Below are 22,406 nucleotides of genomic sequence, written 5' to 3' on the forward strand. Positions count from 1 at the left end.
TTGTTATTGGTGATACAGTCAATTGCTTTTCGGAACAGTTTAACCTTTGACTATTGATAATGATTATTTGAATATTCAAGCATAAAAAATGTTAGAATTTTGGGTCATCTAAATATGGAAACCATGAAACACCACATACTAAATGACAGATAATCCATCTGTTTCATTTAATATTAACAAATTATCAACACTTTGAAAATGGAGAGGGCAAGCTCTCATTGCATTTGATCTATTGTTTGAATTGTAAATATATGCTAATAACAGTTGTGCTTGATAGGTAATTAATATAGCCCTTGAAATGGTTTAGTAAGCTCTGTGCCTTCTCTTGCTATTTACACTTTACTTCAGACACTGACTACGAAAGACAGAGACTTTTAGAATGAAAGATGGACATAAATAATTCTGAGTAACAGCTAGATTTTCTATTTTCAGTGCTTGGGATCAGCCTACAGATATACCAGAGTTTATTTCCTCACCACCACCCCTCCTTTTCTTTTCACTTTATTTAGCATCTTGCCAGATTAAGAGTTCTGAAAACCCAGAAGCTTGCGTAGTATTGTGTGACTGTCCAGTTGACCTAGTAAAAGTCGCCCAGCCGTAGAAACCCACAGGGTGACCTTGGGCAAGTCACAATCTCTCAGCTTCAGAAGAAGGCAATGGCAAACAATGCAGACTTTCCTGAAGGAACTCATTGCCTGGAACTGAAATGGACTGAAAAGTCCAAGAGACCACACATTTCATGGCTTGCTTTTTTTTCCCCCTGGTAGAGGAACTCTCACAATGCAAAGAACTTATCAGCTGTAATTAGTGTAGTTTACTCTAAGGGGATTTCCAATTTCCATCCTCTGAGATTGAGTGCAACTTTCCAAAGGCAACTCAGTTGGTTTCTGTGGGCAAGCGGGGATTTGAACCTTGTTCTCCAGAGTCATAGTCTACACCAAACCACTACACAATATTGGCTCTAGGATTGCCTTAGGGTCGCCATAGCTCAGAAATTACTTCAAGGCACACAACCACAATAAAGGTTTTACCATGATGTGGACTAGAAAATTTTAGGTGTATCTAATGCATTTTTTTTAATCAACAAAGGCACTTAAAGACTAAGGAATGCATTCTGACATAAATGAACTTTGTCAGATGGTTTTTCAAAGTTTCTGGTAAGATGGTGGAACAAATTAGACTCAGTTATATGAGAGGGAAATTAAATGCTTAAAGTACTGACACTGACAATAGTGGTCATACATAAAATAGTTGTTGCTAATAATGCAAAATTCTGGCACTAGTTAAGCTAATTAATGCATGTCATGGAATAAAAAAAAGTTTATTTTGATTAGAGCCTCTAGAGATGGAAATGAAACCCTTATTGAACGATAGCTTAGTCTTTTTCTTCAATTTTGTTTTGACATTTCTTTGCTCTATGGTGGTTACTTTAAGGTCTGTGACAGAACATCCTGGGGAACTGAAACATTCATACACAGCCTCTTCTTTTCTTTTCTCTTTTTAAAATAATGACATGTTTTCTATCAAATCTGTCTATTTTTTGCATAGAAAATGTCGAATGTGGAAGTGTATTGCTGACAGATGATTAAGTATCTGTGGGAAAATGAACAAATAAATTAGCTCCTGATGTTGTGAGTGACTATTAGGCCTTGTAATAGTGTTGCCAGAGCAAATAGGAAGATTGATTTGACATCTGGATTTGTTGCAGGGTCTGGTCCATGTGTTTGCTTCCTTGCAATATATGTGACTTGAAAAATAATCGGTGCCTAAAGATCTTATTAAGACATACAGTAGCAGGCTCATATAACTGAAAATGGTAGTGAACTTTTTCAGGGCTTCTTTCTTTTCAACCACTAGGTAACACTAATCCATTTAAGACTGTGACTCTTCATAACATCTAACTACATACAGAATGTATGTCTTAAACGTCAACTGCCATGCCACACTGATACTGGGTAATATATCAGCTAATAAAGGTATTTAGCAAGTGTGAAAGGTTATGTACAATTTTGTGCATTTTGTGCACTTAGCATCTGATGACAATTCCTTAAATACAGCAAGTTGACCAGCTGTCTATCAGCTGTGTGCTTCTTACTGAACTATTAAAGAATTTCTAATGACTTCCCAAAACTACAGCCTCTTTCACATTTCAATGATCCATTAAACCGTTTCCTTCTTCAAATGGCCATGTTGGTCTGTTTCAGTGTTAAAAGAAGTCTTGTGACACTTTAAAGATTGCCCAGATTATTTCAGCATCATCTTTGATGGATTACAGAAGTTGGCTATAGTCCATGAAATCTTACGCCAAAAATACCGGTTAGTTTTTAAGGTGCTGCAAGACTTCTTTTTATTGTTGTTGTTGTTGTTGTTATTGTTATTCTTTAAAGTAATTTTTTTCCAGGACATTATTGATTTCTCAATAGTATGTTTAGTATAGCTTTGTGTGTGCACACTGAGTGGGATCTAGATTTAGACATGTGCAATTGGTGGAAGTGAATATCAAATGGTCCCTTCTTCCCTGGTTCAGTGTTTCTGGCTCTCTGGACATGATACATAGAGGGTCATACAGTGTGCTGTTGCAGACAGGGAAAGGAAGATCTCTGAAAACTGTACAGAGCCATGTTCTGCTAGCAGAGCCCCTCTGTGTCTATGAACGACACATCCTGGATCCAACCCACTAGCATTATTACTAGCTATCCTTAGTTGTTCCTTTTAGATATCTTATTTATCTCAGTTACACTGGGATAGTCGAAGCATTCAATTGCAAAATCCCATGTCACAGTTGAAGAGGTGATAACAAAAATTGACTAAGACATTAAGTGGTATTCAGCTATACTTGGGGCAACATTTAATACTTACCTCTAATGAAAGAAGTGTGTATCCAGTTTGAGCCTATTAAATTGAAGCACGACTAAATATTAATACTGTATGTTACTTTATGAATGAAATGTCATAGAGCTGGCAGCAGGGATGGGAAGATAATGCAAATGTTAAAAGTGTAAGAAAGTTGTCCTGCATGCACAATGTTTGTAGGTGCTTTTGTGATTATTTCCTATTTTGCTGTATAATGGAGGCCTGCCAAATTGGAATGCTGCTGTGTTTGCAAAACTGTCCAATAGCCACTTACTCAGAACAAAAGTGACAGATGCCTGTATTGTCAGGAGCACAAAAAACAGCTCTAACATCATTATAGAACTCTCCGAGCGGAATTAGAAAATGCAACTGTGAGTGTCCCCTCGCTAATCTTATTTGCCTTATAAAAGTTCCTGCCCCAATTCATGTTTGTGCCAGCATCTCCAGCAACACCTATAAGACCAGTGCTTCACTTGCAAATGGGGATTTTTTTCACATGTAAAGATTTTTCAAATGATGTGTCTGTATGCACAGATGAAAGAATTAGCTCAGCACTGTGACAGCAAAAATGATTCCTTTCTGCTAGCATTATCTACCCATTGGTGTGCAGATTCTCTGGGAGTTGCATGGAGACATTCAGCAGTGTCATACCACCCTGCTGGTCCCTCACACCAGAGAGCTTGAGCAGCACTGTGCTAGACCCCTCCACTACTGCTGTTACTAAATACAGTACTTCTTCACTTTGTGCATGTTGTTTACCTTCAATATTTTGCAGGTATTTAACAACTCCCATAAAATGTGCCTCTGAGGTCTGGTTTAGGGTGAGTAGGAGAAAGAGAGAGGCTGAGGAAGAAAGTAAAGGACTGCAGCCTTGATGCAGACAGATCTCTGAGGGCTGGTGAATGATCAGGGATACAGAGGTGTAGTAAGATAGCCCATTAAAGACCTTGGAGCAGACATAAAGCGTTCCCAGGCATTATGTGATTGTTTATTTTATTGTTATCTGATATTTGATGTTTTTAATTTGTTGCCTGCTTATTTTATCTAACTCTATCTTGTATTATTATCTATTGTTTTATATGTATTTTGCTATTGTCCTGTAGAATGTACGCCATTGGCAGGTTTCATTTTTATCATTTTTATTGATTGTATGTACAGCGCTGTGTAAATCTACAGTGCTATATAAATAAAGTATAATAATAATATTTCTAGAAGTGTGGGGAAAGCTGTAGAACAGAAAGGGTTAAAGTACTGTTGAATGTTATACTAACAATATAAAAGTACAAACTATTACAATGTGAACTCATTTCTTTTATGGTGCTGTTTTAACAGCTGGAAAACTTTTTCTTTTGTTGTTGTTAATTGCAACAACAAAATCTCAACCCATGGCAACTCTGTGGATGGGATGTTTCCAAGTCTCCCTTCCTCAGCCTCTCTGTTCAGGCCTTGCAGGCTCAGACCTATGGCCTCCTTGATTGAGTGCAACTATCTGTATGTGGCTTTCCTCTCCTTCTATTACCCTCTACCTTTCCCAGCATCATTATCTTTTCTAATTAATCACGCCTTCTCATGATGTGGCCAAAGTATGACAATCGTGATTTAGTCATATTGGCTTCCAGGTAGAGTTCGGGTTTGATCTGTTTTAGAACCCATTTGTTTGTCTTCTTGGACATTCACAGAATCCTCAGCACTTTTCTCCAGCACCACATCACAAATTAGTTGATTTTCTTTCTGTCAGCTATCTTCACTGTTCAGCTTTCACATGGTGATGGGGCAAATGATGGCTTGGAGTATCATCACTTTAATGTTCAGAGTTATATCTTTGCACTTTAAGATCTTGTCTAGCTCTTTCATTGCTGCCTTTCCCAGTCCTAGTCTTCTGATTTCTTAACTGCAATTTCTGGTCTGGTCAATATTTGATCCAAGGTATGAGTCTAGTTCAGTTTTCTCATTATCTAGGATAAAGTCTTGTAGATCTTCCATTGTCATTATTTTGTTCCTTTTTTTTTACCCTACCCAATTAAAGCACCTAGGAATGTAGCCACGTCTCTTTGAGACCCACTGGGACCCACCAGCTTTTAGCAGTCCATAGTATTTGCAGAACTCTTCTCCAGCACATTAAAAATTATTTCATTTTCTTTCTGTCTGCTTTCTTCACTGTCCAGCTTTCACAGCCATACATAGAAATTGGGAATACTGTGGCCTGGGTAATTCTGACTTTCATATTTAATTCTATGTCTTTATATTTTGGGATCTTATCTAGTTCCTTCATGGCTGCCTTTCCAAGCCTTAGCTGTCTTGGCTATTGTTTTTTTGTGGGGTTTTTCGGGCTATGTGGCTGTGTTCTGGAAGAGTTTATTTCTGATATTTTGCCAGCATCTGTGCCTGGCATCTTCTGAAGATGCCAGCCACAGATGCTGGCAAAATATCAGAAATAAACTCTCCCAGAACACAGCCACATAGCCCGAAAAACCCCACAAAAACTATGGATTCCAGCTGTGAAAGCCTTCAGCTTCTTCTTGGCTGTTGTCTCCATTTTGGTTAATGATTGAGCCAAGGTATAGAAAATCTTAAACTATTTCAGTGTCTTGATTTAAAGTTATATAAATGGTCATTATTTTTGTCTTCTTAATATTCAGCTGTAACCCTGCTTTTGCACTTTCTTCTTAACTTTAATCAGTTGTTGTTCTAAATCTTTGCTCTCTTCTGCAAATAATAGGGTGTTATCTACATATTTTACATTTCTGATGTTCTTTCTCCCATTATTCATGCCTGCTTCTGCATATAAATTCAACAGACAGGTTGATGAAATGCAGCTTTGTCTGACCCCCTTGCCAATGGCAAATGATTCTATTTCTCTGTATTGTGCCCTATCAGTAGCCTCTTGTCCAAAGTATAGGTTACACAGCAAAACAAGCATATGTTGTGGAACGCCCATTTCTTTTAAATTTCTCATTATCTGCATAGTTAAGGGCTGTGTTTTAGTAGTAAATTTAAAATAAAACAAAAGTGGATTTATCTTGCTGCTTTGCTGTTTTATGTCTTGTCACTTTTATTGGACTTACTTATTACACTTTTTATACTATTTTTTGTAAGCCTCCTTGAAGTCACTTATCCAAACACGAGTGATGATAGCTGCAAATATGAAAGGAAGATATGAAGGAACAAAATAAAATAAGCAAAGAAGAAGCCCTTCTGCAGAATTGGATGTGTACAGGGTTATTTCTGTGGCCATTTAGGATCTAGTCCAAATTCCAAAAATAATTTTGCACTCAGTTCCACCAGAGCTCAACTAACTTCTAATGGAGAGTAATTAGGCTTTCTGCTGAGGTTTCCATCTGAGCAAGGCTACTTTGGAGATGGACTGTAAATCGCAGTTTGTCTGCTTAATCTTGTTTTGGGGCAAGATCAATATTATAATTGTTAGGTAACTACAACACACTTCCTGATCTAGGTGGGTTTTTAAATTTCTATTTCAATTGAGAAGGCCAACTGAGATGTACTAGCAAAATCAGGAAGTCCCTGGTTGTTGTTTTTTAAAAAAAACCTTTTCCACTCCCCTTCCCTCCCCCTAGATTTACATAATGCTTCCCCATCCTGAAGTATTCCCAAGGAACTCCCAGCTTTTATAAAGACTTTTTATTCCCACTTCCCAAATCAGTTTAAATTAACCCAATATTTACCTAAATGAAATGTACTTCTCCATGGTAGTCTTGCCAAGAAACATAACGACTGTTTCTAGGACAGCAGATTTGACAGAGATCAAGCAAAAGAAAGAGGAATGCTAGTAATAAAAGAAAATGATCCTAATGCTTAACTAGTACACTACAATCAGCCCTCCACATTTGCTGGGGTTAGGGGCAAATAACTCTACACCCCTCAAGCATATTTAATTTAACACAAAAAAAAATATGAACCATGGATTCAACCCAATGTGGATGCCTTTGAGGTGATAGGGCTCCTTTGCCCCAGAGAGAAACAATTTCTAACAACAACAACAATAACAAAGTTCATTTCCACCAAAGGGCACAACATTAGAACACATACAATAAACAATGATAAAACACTACACTATAAAATACTAAAATAATATACTAATTGCTAAAAACAAAAACAAACAAAATCCTTCACAGTAGCTATCCATCTTGGCCACTTCAGGCATGTTCAGCAATTTAATCCAGTGAATGGAAAGGAAAGGTCTTCAATTTTTATGAAAGCAGATAAGATCTTCCTCCAGATGGAGGTGCAAATGTGCAGCCAGATCCTGAAAGGTTGCAACCTTGACAGAGCCATATGCGTTGGTGGAACCGCCAATAATCCTTTGTCTGAAGATCTTAAATTTCTAGATGGTACGTACTATGCTAGCTGAGCTGCCAAATACAGGGGGAGGTTAAAGCAAAGGGCCTTAAATACTAAATAAATAATCAATTTCTGTTATAAATATATGGGCCATTGACTTGTCAACTCTGTTTTTAACACAATAGCTATTCAATTTGTCAAGTTTGGTTGTGTGGAAAGAAGCCAAGAGAAGGGGGTGGGATATATTTTATTTTTTGTTGGCTGAATGTAGAAGGATCTATCAAAAGGGACTATTTAGTGTCACTTCAGGGACGGAAGATTTTTGCTGAAACCTTCAGGGAAAAATAGCCTGTTTCCTAGAAAGAATAAACCTGGCATGCAATACCATTATATCCCCTAAATAAACTGTTTGTGCTTAAGATGGAAATGTATGCCTGTTTTATGACAACATACTTTCCTTTCTTTGCCCTAAAGTAAAAGTTCCGTAAGGGAAGGTTTACAACCACTTTGGGTTGTAAATCCACAGCGAACCACAATGAAGCCATAACCCTATGTTCTTCTGAACAAATCCTTAGAGAATGACTGATAACACTAATATCAAACTAGTGCCAGTCTCCAGGGAAGCCTGTGAGATGCCGAAATTGCCATAGTAACAATTCAAAGATGGGCCTTAAAACAGTTTGTGCTTGTAAATACATGTATACACTGCAAAGCTTTTTGGGGCAAGAGGAAGCCATCATTTGGTGGTTGCCTGACAACCACTGCCATGCTTCCCAAACTCCTGGGACTGGGAAATTCTCCAGCCTTCCCTTTAACTTTGTGAAATGGCTTGGGAAATAAATGATGATGAGTGGATCATTCTTTCTCACTTAATCTTCCTGTGTTGGTACAGAGAGTAACGGGATTGCAGTTTTCACCCTAAAAGTGGATACTTTCCAGCAGTTAACTCCTGTTGCTGTTGTTAGTGGCCCTTAAGTCAACCTTGACCCATGGCACTCCTATGGATGAGACATCTCTGAGACCCTCTAAGTCATGGATTCAGGCTTGTGATCTCCCTGGTTGAGTCTAACTATCAGACATGTGGTCATCTTCTCTTTCTATTGCCTTCTACCTTTCCTAGCATTATTGTCTTCTCCAAAAAGTCATCTTCTCATGATGTGATAATAAATAAATGTGGCCAAGGTTTGACAGTCTCAGTTTGAACATCTTGACTTCCAGGGAGATTTCAGACTTGACGCGTTCTAAGACCCATTTGTTTGTCTTCTTGGCCATCCATGGTATTCGCTGTACTCTTCTCCAGCACTACATCTCAAATGAGTTGATTTTCTTCCTATTGGCTCCCCCCCCACACACACACACATCTATACATGGTGATGGGGAATACCATGGCTTGTTCAGGATTATGTTTTTATGATCTAGTCCAGTTCTTTCCTAGCAGTCCTTCCCATCTGTAGTCTTCTTCTGATTCCTTGACTTCAGTCTCTCTCCTGATCAATATTTGAATCAAGGTATGTGAACTCTTTGGCTATTTCAGTTTACTCATTCTCTAGGATGCATTCTTTTAGATCTTCTGTGGTCATTATTTTTGTTTTTGTTTTTTATGTTCGGCATTAATCCAACCTTGGCACTTTCCTCCTTGACCTTCTTTCGTAATTGCTCCAAGTCTTCACTTGTTTTCGCTAGGTAGTATTGTGTTGACTGCATATCTTAGGTTGTTAATGTTCCTTCCTCCTATATTCACTTCTCCTGCCTTTGAATTCAAGCCTGCTCTGTGTATGATATTTTCTGCATATACATTGAATAGATAGGGTGATAGTATGCAGTCTTTCCTGACCCCTTTGTCAATTGGGAACCATTCTGCTCCTCCCTATTCTGTTCTGATGGCAGCCTCTTGTCTTGAGCTCAGGTAACACATTAGGATAATCAGATGTTGTTGCACTCCCATTCCTCTAAATTCAAGCCATAGTTTGCACTGTTCAATCCCTGTTCATCCATTTATAAGCTACATAGGACTGCTTAGGTAGCTGAATATGTTTAGCCTGGGGAAGATACAGTTAAGAAATGACATGATACATGTTTAAATATTTGAAGGAATATTATATCGATGATGGAGCAAGCTTGTTTTCTGCTGCTCCAGAGAATAGGACCCAGAGCAATGGATTCCACCTCAACATTGGGAAGAACTTCCTGATAGTAAGAGTGAAATTCTGTGGATAAAGCATATCTTGATTTCAGTAACGCCTTTGACAAGGTTCCCCATGACATGCTTGCAAACAAGCTATTGAAATGTGGGCTAGACAAAGTAACTGTTACATGGAATTGTAATTGATTGAATGGCCAAACCCAAAGGGTGCTCAACAATGGCTCCTTTTCATCCTGGAGAGAAGTGACCAGTGGGGTCCCACAGGGCTCTGTCCTGGGCCCAGTGCTATTCAACATCTTTATCAATGACTTGGATGACAGAATTGGGGGCATACTTATCAAATTTGCAATGACACCAAATTAGGAGGAGTAGCAAATGCCCCAGAGGACAGGATCAAAATTCAAAATGACCTGAATAGACTAGAAAGCCAAAGCTAACAAAATCAACTTCAACAGGGAGAAATGTAAGGTACTGCACTTAGGGCGGAAAAATGAAATGCACAGATATAGGATGGGGGACACCTGGCTGAATGAAACTATATGTGAAAGGAATCTGGGAGTCCAAGTAGACCACAAGTTGAACATGAGTCAACAGTGCGATGTGGCAGCTAAAAAGGCCAATGAAATTTTAGGTTGCATCAATAAAAGTATAGTGTCTAGATCAAGGGAAATAATAGTGCCACTCTATTCTGCTCTGGTCAGGCCCCACCTGGAATATTGTGTCCAGTTCTGGGCATCACAATTAAAAAAGGACATTGAGAAACTGGAGCGTGCCCAAAACAGGGCGACTAAAATGGTGAAGGGTCTGGAAACCATGCCCTATGAGGAAGAACTTAGGGAGCTGGGGATGTTTAGCCTGGAGAAGAGAAGGTTAAGAGGTGATATGATAGCCCTGTTTAAATATTTGAAGTGATGTCATGTTGAGGAGGGAGCTAGCTTGTTTTCTGCTGCTCCAGAGACTAGGACCCAGACCAATGGATGCAAGCTCCAGGAAAAGAGATTCCACCTCAACATTAGGAAGAACTTCCTGACAGTAAGGGCTGTTCGACAGTGGAACAAATTCCCTCGGAGTGTAGTGGAGTCTCCTTTTTAGAGGTCTTTAAACTGAGGCTGGATGGCCTTTTTTCGGATATGCTTTGATTGAGATTTCCTGCACGGCAGGGGGTTGGACTGGGTGGCCCTTGTGATCTCTTCCAACAATTATTCTGTGATTCTATGACTTATTTTCAAGGTTTCTAACTGAAATGTGTGAATTAAATCCTGGGAAAGTTTACATTCTTTTATTAGAATTTATTTTATTTAACAGTCTAAGACGTTTGCATCCATCAGCAATTTCAGACACAGTAGGAAATTCTGGGATCTCTGTGGAGGAGTTAGTGTAGCAAACCTTGTATGCATACTTTGGACACTCTTTGTATGTATCCCAATATACTCTGTCCACAGTACTGGATGAAGTACAGTGTGGGCTGAAAATGATAAATGCACTGGGTGCTCCGCTCTTTTTAAATTAAAAAGTCGGCCTTTGTAAAAAAAAATCTACTTATTTTTTTTAAATAATATTTACTCAAGCACTTAAATAATTTTAAGTGCTGTTGCATGCTTATGTCAGTGGTTTACATTTTAAAAATGTATGACCTATTTATTTCGTGAAGAACATGACAAAATAGAACACAGATGCTAAAATGGCAAGAATTTTTAGAATACACTTGATTGTATTGAGTTGTACAAATCTTTAAAATAATTTAAAGTGTTTGTCTATGTACTTTACTGCAAAAGTTGCTAAAATGGCAAGAATTTTTAGAATACACTTGATTGAAATAGAGTTGTACAAATCTTTAAAATAATTTAAAGTGTTTGTCTGTATACTTTGCTGCAAAAGTCCACAGGCTTGGTGAGTCACCAGACCTAAGCCAGAATCCCACTGGTGTCTTACACATGCATACATTTCCCTACAGAAGCAATTGCACATTTTTGCCCATTGGCAACATCTGCACTCAGTTCAAGTTCATAGAAGGGGAGTTGTGTATATAGTGCTGTTGCATATTAGGGTCTATATTCTGCGTGAAAACCTTTGTAGAGGTGGATACATCTGAGGAAGTAGAACAAGTCCACAAAAGCTTATGCTACAATTTCCTTCATACAGTTAGTCTCAAAGGTGCTACAAGATGCCTTTGCATACTGATATTCCAGACTAACATGGCTCTGTCTCTGAGTTGTACATGTTGCCTGTCAACAAAACTATCACACAGCACAATCAATGCATGAATACAGATATGGAGATTTGTGCTACACCACTCTTATGTGAGGTTACAGCCTTAATGTGTTATCTAAGAGTACCTAAACAAAGACAATCAGAGTTTTGGACAAAAGTCCTTTTATGTACCTCCTGATCAAACAGATTGCTATAGTTTCTGTACTAGAGTGAACATTTACAAATGGATTTTTATCAGATTTGATATTCTGAACTTGATATTCAAAATAAACAAAGAATTTTTTTGTACAAGACTGGGAGTGTTTTATAAACTTCAGCTATATTTTTTTTAAAAATTGCTGTAAAAGAAATAGACTAAAAAGCCCATTTTGTGTAGAACTATGTGAATCAAGGATTGTAGATGCTACCACTGAAACTTTTGTTTTGTTCAAATTGTGAGTGAAATCATCAACATAATGTGAACAGTACGAGGTAATTTACACATATATTAAGTTTATTAAAGTGTTTTGGCACAAATTCAAATACAGCTTTTAAAGATATATGGTTCAGTAACTGACTGGAAAGATGGTGACAATTATGTACTGGGATCTTGAGAACTTATTCACCTGATGTGTTTCTGTTCATCAAAACCATGTATCTTTAAAGACAAAAGTGAAATAAAGAAGACAATGAAATTATTAAAGTGTAGACAATGTGTGTCCCCATAAGCCAATTTTGCAAAATTTAAGACGATGACATAGATAAAAGATAGACAATCTCACTATGTGTGACTTGATGGACTCTCTAGATCATTGTTGGCTCTGAATGAAGACAGATGGAATATGATACACATTAAACTGAGATTGAATTCAGCAGGAGCAGATCTTGGAATTTTTTTTTTAGAGAAACTGTACCCTCAGAAATTCCCTAACAGATTCTTAAATCTATTATTCAGAACAAACTATGAGCAGGGGTTGGGTCATAATAGAATTGTGCAGTATCGAAACTTTGAGGATTTCTTATGCAAACAACTCCATCTTGTGGCCCTGCTGATAAAGTAGAAAAAAACAACATGTGTATTGAAATTTATGTTCACTTTTCCCCAGACACACTAATGTATTGATTAAATTATACCCTCCTTAAACCAATGGAAAGGCAAACCCTGTCAAAACTGTTTAATTCCTTGCAAATAATCTTGAACAAACTTTTTTTTTACTGCATAGATGTATAACATCTAAGTCTTATTCAGTTCAGAGAGAGCGGGGTGGAACAGTTCGATCTCATTTTTTCCAAAAGCAGGTCAAAACCACTTTGTCCACATGGCCTGCTCCCAAGGTGGGCCAAATAAGCATGAACCAACTACACAGCATGGTGTCAAGCAGAGCTGCTGGGTGATTTTTTGTTGTTGTTGCCTTTCCACCATATATGCGCACCATCACACAAACACACCACCTATGATCTCCAACATCTCACCCAGATGCCATCCCATTGCAAGGCTGCCCCTTTGATCAGCCACACCGTCACACATATGATACTCCGCCAGTACAAGGCATTGGTGCATTGGTGTGCAAGTGACACATTGGCAAAGCACAATCCTGGAGCCCCCTCCCCCACATGCCCCCTTCACCCCATGCCCCCCGTTGGACTGTCTCGTTTGTGCATGTTGTAATTAAACCCACTGGAGTTGTTGCACTTTCATTTCTTTGCTTTGCTGCAGCCCCGCGCTCACGTCGGGGTGAGTGTCTTAGACTATGGCTAAAAAACGGAACAAAAAGAAGCCAGGATAGTCTTGCTCAAGACAGAAAATGCACATCTTTGCAGCTGCATATAAATGCCCTGACGCGAGTCCAATTTCCACCCATTTTCATGGTGTGCTTTGTCTAAACACTCTACCTTCAAAGTAGCTGGAAACTGCTTTATTTTTGCTCATCTGTTTCACCCCAGCGTGGTGTAGCAGTTTGAATGTTGGACTATAATTCTGGAGACCAGGGTTTGAATCCCCACTCAGCCATGGAAATCCACTGGGTGACCTTGGACAAGTCACATTCTCTCAGCCTCAGAAGAAGGCAAAGACTTTGAACAAATCTTGCCAATAAAACCTGAGGACGGAATCGTAGAATGAACTTGCACCTCTTTACTCAATGTCCAAAAAGATGTCCTTAGGCTGGCATGACCCAGTTATGCCAATGTAAGTCAGAAATATTAATGTGGACCCAGAAAGAAGCAGAGCTTGAGAAAGTTACCTTCTTGGACTTCAACTCCCAGAATCCATCTGCCAGCATGGCCAATTGTAGTTGTGGTTAACAGTACCCTAAAAATAACATTTCTACATTCTGAAAAGCATCCACAGGTAGAAATAATGTAACTTCAAAATGGAAACCATTTGGATTCAAAAGCTTGGTAGAAACAGCTTGCCAACTGTCAAGAAAGGAATCGCCTTTTTTCTTTCAATAGGCCAGTGACATTTGTGGTTTCTGAATACAGCATGTGACCTGGTAGGCCTTACTAAATTTGTTTTCTGTAGAAAAAGGACTTTGGTGGAAATTTAAAAATTCCATTTAAAAAAATACTCCCTAGTCTTGCTCATGGTCAGTGGCCACACATTGCTTAGAGCTGATTGACTGGTTGGCAGAGATAACAGAATGGAGGGAAAGGGCAAACTCTACACTGCAGCCTGCAAGTCCCATTTATACTTTTGAATGTGATACAGAAAACATGGAGTGACACCATCACTTGCACAAGGGCTGTTGGGATGAGATCAGTGATGAGCAAAATGCAGGTCTCCAATGTTGGACTGCAACTGCCATCAGCCCCAGCCAGCTTAGCCAATAGTGAGAAATGCTGGGAGTCCCTCTGAAAAACCTCTTGGGGATTGTGGGAGCATCCTGGAATGAGACAGCTCTTTGATCTGCTGCAGAAGCACTTTTCTTTTTGTACCAAATGCTAGCACACTGTTTTAACCTAGGCTGAGTCTCCCTTATCCAAAATGTTTGGGACTAAAGCATATTTTGGATTTTGAAATATTTGCATATACATAATAAGGTATCTTGGAGATGGGACCCAAGTCTAAACATGAAAAACATTTGTTTTGTATACATCCTATACACGTATCCTGAAGGTAATTTTATACATAATATTTTGAATAATTTTGTGCACGAAACAAGTTTTTTGTACACTGAACCATCAGAAAGCTAAAGTGTCACTATCTCAGCCAGCCATGTGAATAATTTTGGATTTTAGAATTCCAGATAAGGGATACTCAATGTGTTAATATAAATAAATATAGGATGATGGGAGTTAAGTCAAATTGGTTCTTAATTGCTCTAGATTGCACTTCTATAGTTATCAATTTGTTCCTTTTCCATCCTTTTTTCTAGTCCATCTCTTGCTTAGGGATGTCTTTACTCCATAAACATGTGAATTAATGTGTCTCCCTGCAGCCAGTTAATACCCATGCAGCATTGTGTTGAAGAACCTATAAACTAGAATACAGCATATCTATTATTTTGTAAGTGAGCTGAATGGGGAAACTTGACACTATCACACCTACAAATCAAATTGCTCCATCATCTCTGAATGCGAGGATCAGATATGCTAGCAAAACATAATTTGTAAAAACATGCCAAACTACCCAAGAATGACAACGCATAGGACAGGGTGAAAGACTGGTGTTTCTGAAGAGCATCTTTTGGAGAATATTTTTAGGATTTTAAAAAGAACTGTTTCACACCAAAATGTTCACTTGCAAGCTTTATGGTATTCTGTAAGTATAAGTGCAAACCTCTGTATTGCTAAAGTATAACTACTCTGGGTTCAGTGAGTCTTAATCACAGTTAAATCAGCATAGAGTTGAAGTCTACTGGTACAGTAATTTTCTTTTAACTACCAGTTAAATTCTTTACTCCTTTTCTGAAAGACATTACCGTATCTTTTTGGATCAAAGCATTGCCCTTAAATCAGACCATCACTTGTATTGCAGCTATTTCCATCCATTTCAGTATGGATGACATATCAGATCAGTGTCAAATCAATACGACCCAAAAAGAAACATTTTTTTAAAAAAAAGAAAGACATAGGAATGCTTATTTTTCTAAACAAGTCTAAAAATTTTATTCATTACTCTAGTTTAAAAAATGCTTGGATTACAAATGTATGAACAATATAAAAAATTATAAAAACAGGTTCCATAGGTTTCTACTACCTTAATACAAAGTGCATAACTACATACAGTTCATCTTGTATTACTACGGAGGGAGGAGGAGGAGGCAGAGGAAGACAGTCTGCTGTTGTTGTAATAAATAAATAAATACAGAAGTAGAAGAGATGATCCGTATTATAGTACATGGTTTCATATTGCAGCTGTTAAATGCCCAGAACCATTTACCCCTTTAAAAAGTCTAATCCAATAAGGAGATGACAAATGTATTGCATGTATCCTTCAGAGATTACCAGCCCAGCAAAACTGCCAAGTAGCTAGTCAGTTACAAGAAAGATCTATTTTATCCTCCCTTTAGAACAATTCTCCTATTTACAAATAAAAGCGGGGTAGAGATGGAGGGGAAAAAGTATTTAGGGAACCCTTAAAAAATGTCAGAAGACAGTACTTCAGATTTAATTTTTCCTGACACATCACATCAACTGATTTCATAGCGCAACAAAAATTGTTGAAAAAAACAAACAAACCAACAATCCAAACCGCACAGGCCTGTCTATAGTAGTGCACTACAAAAAAGTGGAAGTTCTTATGCTATTCAAAAAAGAAGTAATGAAAAGTATATGAAACAAAGCATCAGCATATTCACATATGCCAGAAGGCCATTATCTTGACCCCTAATAGCAGGAGCACATCCACCCATTATATCTAACAGAACCCTTTCTTGGACCAACTAGACCATCAACATGAGAACAAGAGAGTCTAGCCCTTTCACTTGCTTAATTTTTTTTTAAAATTACTCCAACTACTAGAACTTATAACCATTACTACAGTGAAAAGTGTCCTCAGAAAGCATTTCCTATCATACTCATAATCTAAATTGTAAATTCATGGAAACAACTGGACTCCTAGGATAGGCATACCACTGTCATTGTTATTAGGGAGAAACCAGATAAACTCTCCCTTTAAGATATCTGTGAAATTAATAAACACTGAAAGGCAGGATAGGGAGAGTACTGTAAGGACAAATATGCATTAAGGAGACTTAACAGGGTAATTCTATATTGGAAGACGAGTTCGTGAGAAAGAAGAGCAAAGACTGAAGGCACTTCTAGGAAATAGAGAGGAAAAGTATTGTAGCAGGAAGATCTTTGAGGACTGCAGTTTCCAGAACCAAGAAGTCATTGAAAATAAAGGACATTTATTACACAATGGGCTGGCTCCTAGAAAACATGTAAATGGGCATTTGACAAACGAAACCAGTTTTTGAGAGAATCTTTTTTAAAAAAGCAACACAATAGTTTGGGCTTCCCCAACCTGAGGACTCCTCCAAACATGTGGACTGCAAATCCTATCATGTCCAGCGACTGGATTGGGATAGTGAGTTGTAATCCAACATATCTGGAGGGGAACCCACATCAGGGAAGCCTGTCACTGCTGTTGCAAAAGGGAAGGGAAATGCCAAAGTTGTTTGTGCATAAGTTTTACAGGCAGCAGCTAACATCCTATTAGTAATTTATGCATGTGCAAGTCTCTTTCTAGATGGGAGCACTTTCTGGGAGCACTTTCTCTTGCTCTTGTGCTCCAAACAAAAACTTACCACTGGCCTGCAGCAATAAGACCCCAGGAAAGACTGCTGCTCTGCCTTTTTACCATCAGAAAGGGGAAGAAGGCAATTCAGGCCATGAAAATCCTGCTGCTTTAGGTTCCCAGGGGAAAGAAAAGTTTGGTGCACTTCACTGGAAAGTGCACCCCAATTTCTCCCCCCAGCTGAGATCAGCTGCTTTTCTATAGTCTGAAACTACCTCCTCCCCCTTCCCTCTCTTCCTCACCAGTTAAGTGACATTAGCAGAGGTTTATCCCAGAATTTGACAGACCATGGATGGTGGGAAGACACAAAACTGTGTGGGGAACTACTTGCACATGTAGGATCTCTACCAACATTGACCTGAAATCCTTTTGTTAAGAGATGCAGCACAAACCTAGAGCAACCTAGAGTGGGACCACACCTTTTAAATGAGGATAGGAAAAAGTGCAGGGGAGGTATCGCAATTTCTATTGCAACCACATTAATGTGGCAGAGAATCCAAAGAAAATAAGAGTAGTCTTAAACCTGAGTTTTTATTAGCATGGCTTCCTGTCAAAAGTAAGCTCTATTATCATATTATTTTCATTCAACTGCTGGGATGAAATTACGAAACAGGCCACATGAGCTTCCCGTGACCTTGCCAATAGTTAACAGACTGCTGTTTCCACCCTGGGATGCAATTCATTAGTTCAACTATTAATTTTTTCTCTATACTTATCAATCTGCATGAGTACAGAATTATAGGAGAAAGTGACAGGAAAGCATCCACTTACCGAGCAACTTTATATCTGACTATCTGTGAGGTAAGGTTTACTGCATGGTACAGGACTGCAATTGATCTGAAACTAAGAAAAACCTGTTAGCATTCCCCTACTACACCCCTGATTTGACCGGACTTGAAGCTTTGCCTAAACCTGGTCACAGCCCTCTATAAATTTCTATACAAACCTTTTCTGAATTTGGAAAAGTTAATTTTTGGACAGCTCCAAAAATCCCCCAACCAGCACAGACAGTCCAAGCTTTGTTGTTTCCTCCTTCCACTACAAGAGATAAGTGAGGTTCAGGACAGGTGAAACATCAGTAGTAAGACAGAACTTCCCACTTTTACAACATATACATTGTAGGGAAGTCTTTTACAAAACTGAGTATCCAAAGTTCACACCTTAGAGTATTAATCAATATATTCCTCAGAGATAGAGAAAGAGAAAGTGACTGGATAAAATTTTAACATGCCAAATGTGAGCATTATTTCTCTGACAGAAATAAATGCTACAGACATATTTTACCAACTTCACTGTCATTCAGTTGAGGATAAATTGTGTAGGAGGAAAAAGGCTGGACAGAGATAATGTGCAGCAGCGTCCAGCTCAACTATTTTAGAGTATCTTAAATATTATTTACAGTATTTTCTGAAAAGATATGAACAGGTTTCTGAATAAGTGGACCTGATGCAGTAAAAAAAAAATCTTAAACAGTTCAAGGTAAAAACTAGTCTTTTGGCAGCATAGCAGACCTCCAGAGTGAGGAGTAGGTCACTTTCAAGCCTTTCAAGAGAGCAAGAGGTTCCATTTACACCGTTTGCATTTAGATATGGAAGTCACCACTCTTCCTGGTTGGAGATGGTTGGAGACTGGGACCCTTGTGGTTCAGGCTTCTCAGCTGGAGACTTCTTGTTACTACAGCAGGGCTTGAAGAGATGAGTATCTATAAGGACTTCTCCAAAGCGGCCTTTGTAAATAATGCCACAGCAAACTTTTTGTCTTCGGGGGGAAAAAATAACACAAATGATATTATTTGCATTTATTTCATGTTTATCTTCCCCCTTTTAGACCTAACTACTCCTTGCTGTGGTGTACAAAATACAAATAATAACTGTTGTATGCCTTCAAGTTGCTTCTGACTTATGGTGATCCTAAGGTAAACCTATAATGAAGTTTTCTTGGCAATATTTGTTCAGCTGAGGCTGAGAGCATGTGACCTGGCCAAGGACACCCAGTGGAATTCATGGATGAGCTGGGAATCGGACCCTGGTCTCTAGAGCTGTAGTCCAATACTGAAACCACTACACCATGCTGGCTCTCACAAATAATCATAGAAACTTCAAATAACTAAGTATAATAAAACTACAGCAGCAAAATAACACAGAATGAAAGCAGATACAGCCATATTAGTCGACTGCAGCAAAAACTCATTATCTTAAAGGCTGATACATCTCATGAAGCAGGCTGTAGTCTGTGAAAGCTTAGGCCAAATAAACCTTGTTCACCTTTAAGGTGCCACAAGACTCTTACCTTTTTCAATAAGAAATGCAGGCATTTAATATTTTTAACAGTTAAGCCATGTCTAAATGTGGCAAAGAGGTACACCAATTACTATCCTCAGGATGGCTCTCCAGAACTGCAGAACCTCCACAACTTCGGGACTATCTTGTTATTAATGCCCACTGATCATATTTACAAATGCACAAAATATAGGGAGAAAGCAATCCTTAAATGAACCTAAGCCCAAACTGTTAAGGGCTTTTATGGCTGCAACTACACTGCAGAATGAATACAGTATGACAATATGTACTGCCATGGTTCAATAATATGGAATTCTGGGATTTGTAATTTTGTAAGCTGTTTAGCTTTCTTTGCCAGAGAGCTCTGGTACCACAACAAACTACAAATCCCAAGATTCCATAAGATGGAGCCATGACAGTTAAAGCAGTGTCAGTGTGGCAGCAACCTAAGTCAATGTTGTCTTTTTGAATTCAGAAACAGACACATACTGTACATACTCATGTACAAGTCTAGAAATTTCAGTCAAAAAAATCAACCCAGAAAACTTGGGTTGACTTATCCACAGGTCAATGTAAATACTGTACCTTAACTCTTAATAAAATAGGAACCATCCTTTTCTCTGAGTAGAGAGCTTTGTCTATCTGAGGAAAACATAATAGAAGTACCAATCCCCTCTACTTTGTCTGCTGTTGTGCTGCTTCTGGCATTTTTGAATGCCTGGGTGGGAAAATAGTGGCATGCTTTGGCATCATTTTCTTTGCTCCATCCTTTACTTCCTTTGTTACATGCCTCTAAGTTTTACCTTCAACTTATACGTGGGATATATCAAAATCTATAATTTTGGATCCCAAACCTATCCTCAACTTATACATGAGGTTAACTTAGAGTCAGGTATATAGAGCAATTCATTGATATTACATGGGCCATAATATGTTCTAATTGTTGAGCATCATTCAAGGACTGCATTTTGTACAAGTTGCAATTTCTGAACAGTTCTTACAGGCAGCCCAACATGGAAACCACTGTGATAATTCAGTCAAAATGAAACTAGGCTCAGGTGAAATTCATGTCATAACTTGGGCCTGTTACAGACTGCCAAAATAAAGCTGCTTCAGGTCTCTTTGGAGGTATGCTATCTAAATGATGCATGGGTCCTAAGACTCTGGAGGTCGCGCCAAAGCCACACTCCATTCCTAAGCACTGGAGTGCTGCTTTGGTGCAGCTTTCGGATTCTTAGGATGCATGCATCATTTAAACAGCATACCTCCAAAGAGACCCGAAGCAGCTTTATTTTGGCAGTCTGTAACAGGCCTTAGATTTGGAGTATGCACTGAATCTGGGATCTAAATATAAGACTGGTATTCATCCTGCCCTCATTATGATAGGAGCTAAATCAGACATTCTCTATGGTTTGTCTAATGCCCGTTTAAAGCCACTTAATGGAATGGCCATTATTTTATTTGTGAAAGCAAAGTAAATGAATTAATTTCCTGATCACAACCCACATTACAGAGCAAACATCCCTGCTAGGCTATGTAAGCATTTTAGCTGATACCAATCTTGTGGCAACCAGCTAATCATAAAGTAAGAGGGATACTTGCAGATCAATACAATTGCTGGCTACTGTCACAAAATCCATCATTTCTCCACAAGCAGGGATTAATGGTGGGGAGGGCAGAAGCCCAAGGCTATGGCTTTGCTTTCAAGACAACAAAATGGCTTGTGACCCAATTCATGCCCTGCATGTTATCCAGTTACTTTATCTACTTCCTTCAACACCACATTGACTCATCCGCTGTCTGCAACCTCCATGATTGCTGAGGGAATGGGAGCAAAAGAGCCTTGTAATTAAGATTACACGTTATTGCAATTATGTGCATTTTAACCTCTGTCCCTCCTGCATCTTCCTGCTTTGTCTACTTTCTTTGTTTAAATCTAAAATTCCCCCTCTAAGCATAGTGTTCTGTTAGAATTTTTTTAAAAGTTGAAAGTGTTATGTTTGGACAGAGCAATACTCTCTACTGGTATTTCAAAAACAACAGAAATTACTAGCGTGAATTAAGGAGTGGAGAGATTTAGTTTGAAGCTTTTCCCTTCACCTTTTCCAATACGTAAGATCTAAGAAGGAGAAAACAGGCGTGCGGCTGGAACCAGGGCTCATCTCCGTGTCTGAGCCATCATCTGACTGGTTGCTATAGCAGGGTGACTGGGCAGGAGAGGCACTTGAGGTGGTGCTGTGGGCATCAGAATCTGTAAGAATAGAAAGATAGATGGCATCACACCATGTTCTCTCTTCTATGCAGACATACAGTATATGCAGAAACCTTAAACCAGGGTTGAAATCATGAGGCCTATAAGCCCTTCAAATCTGTATTTTTCACCGCTCCGAGGACCTCTATTGCTTTAATTCTGCCCCCCAAAGAAATACAGTACCCCCCCTAATCCATAGGGGATATGTTCCAAAGACCCTAGTACCACAAATAGTGCTGAAGCCTAATGTTTTGTGACTCCAAGTCATTCTTGATTTATGGCAACCCTAAGATGCCATAGGGTTTTCTTGGCAAGTTTCTTCAGAGAGAGTTTGCCATTGCCATCCTCTGAGGCTAAGAGAGTGTGACTTGGTCAAGGTCATCCAGTGCATTTTTATGCTTGAGTAGGGAATCAAACCCTGATCGCCAGAGTCTTAGCCCAACACTTAAACCGTTACACCACACTGGCTCTCACTGAACCCTATATTAGTAATGTTTTTGGACTGCAATTGATCATGGTAACTGAAGCCACAGGGAGCAAAACCATGGACACAAGGAGACTACTAATATTTTTGGACCATGGCTGAAACCATGGAAAGCAAACTCACGGATAAGAGTGGACTACTGTACACTGTACTACTGTTGTATA

General features: G+C 38.8%; 1 protein-coding gene across 1 annotated transcript in view; it reads right to left on the reverse strand.

The window, feature by feature from the left end:
• Nucleotides 1-15,612: 15,612 nt before the first annotated feature.
• SINHCAF (SIN3-HDAC complex associated factor) overlaps nt 15,613-22,406 on the reverse strand; it is a 32,234-nt gene continuing 25,440 nt past the window's right edge. Inside the window, exons 5-6 of the mRNA XM_089526699.1 lie at nt 21,608-21,758; nt 15,613-18,986 (exon numbers count right to left, since the gene is read on the reverse strand). Of these exons, the coding sequence (XP_089382825.1) occupies nt 18,824-18,986; nt 21,608-21,758 (314 nt within the window). The 3' untranslated portion in view covers nt 15,613-18,823. The remainder of the gene's footprint in view (nt 18,987-21,607; nt 21,759-22,406) is intronic.

The sequence above is a fragment of the Sceloporus occidentalis genome, unplaced genomic scaffold, assembly GCF_023333645.1.
Source record: "Sceloporus occidentalis isolate IW3139 unplaced genomic scaffold, rSceOcc1.0.p SCAF_5, whole genome shotgun sequence".
NCBI classification, from domain to species: Eukaryota; Metazoa; Chordata; class Lepidosauria; order Squamata; family Phrynosomatidae; genus Sceloporus; species Sceloporus occidentalis.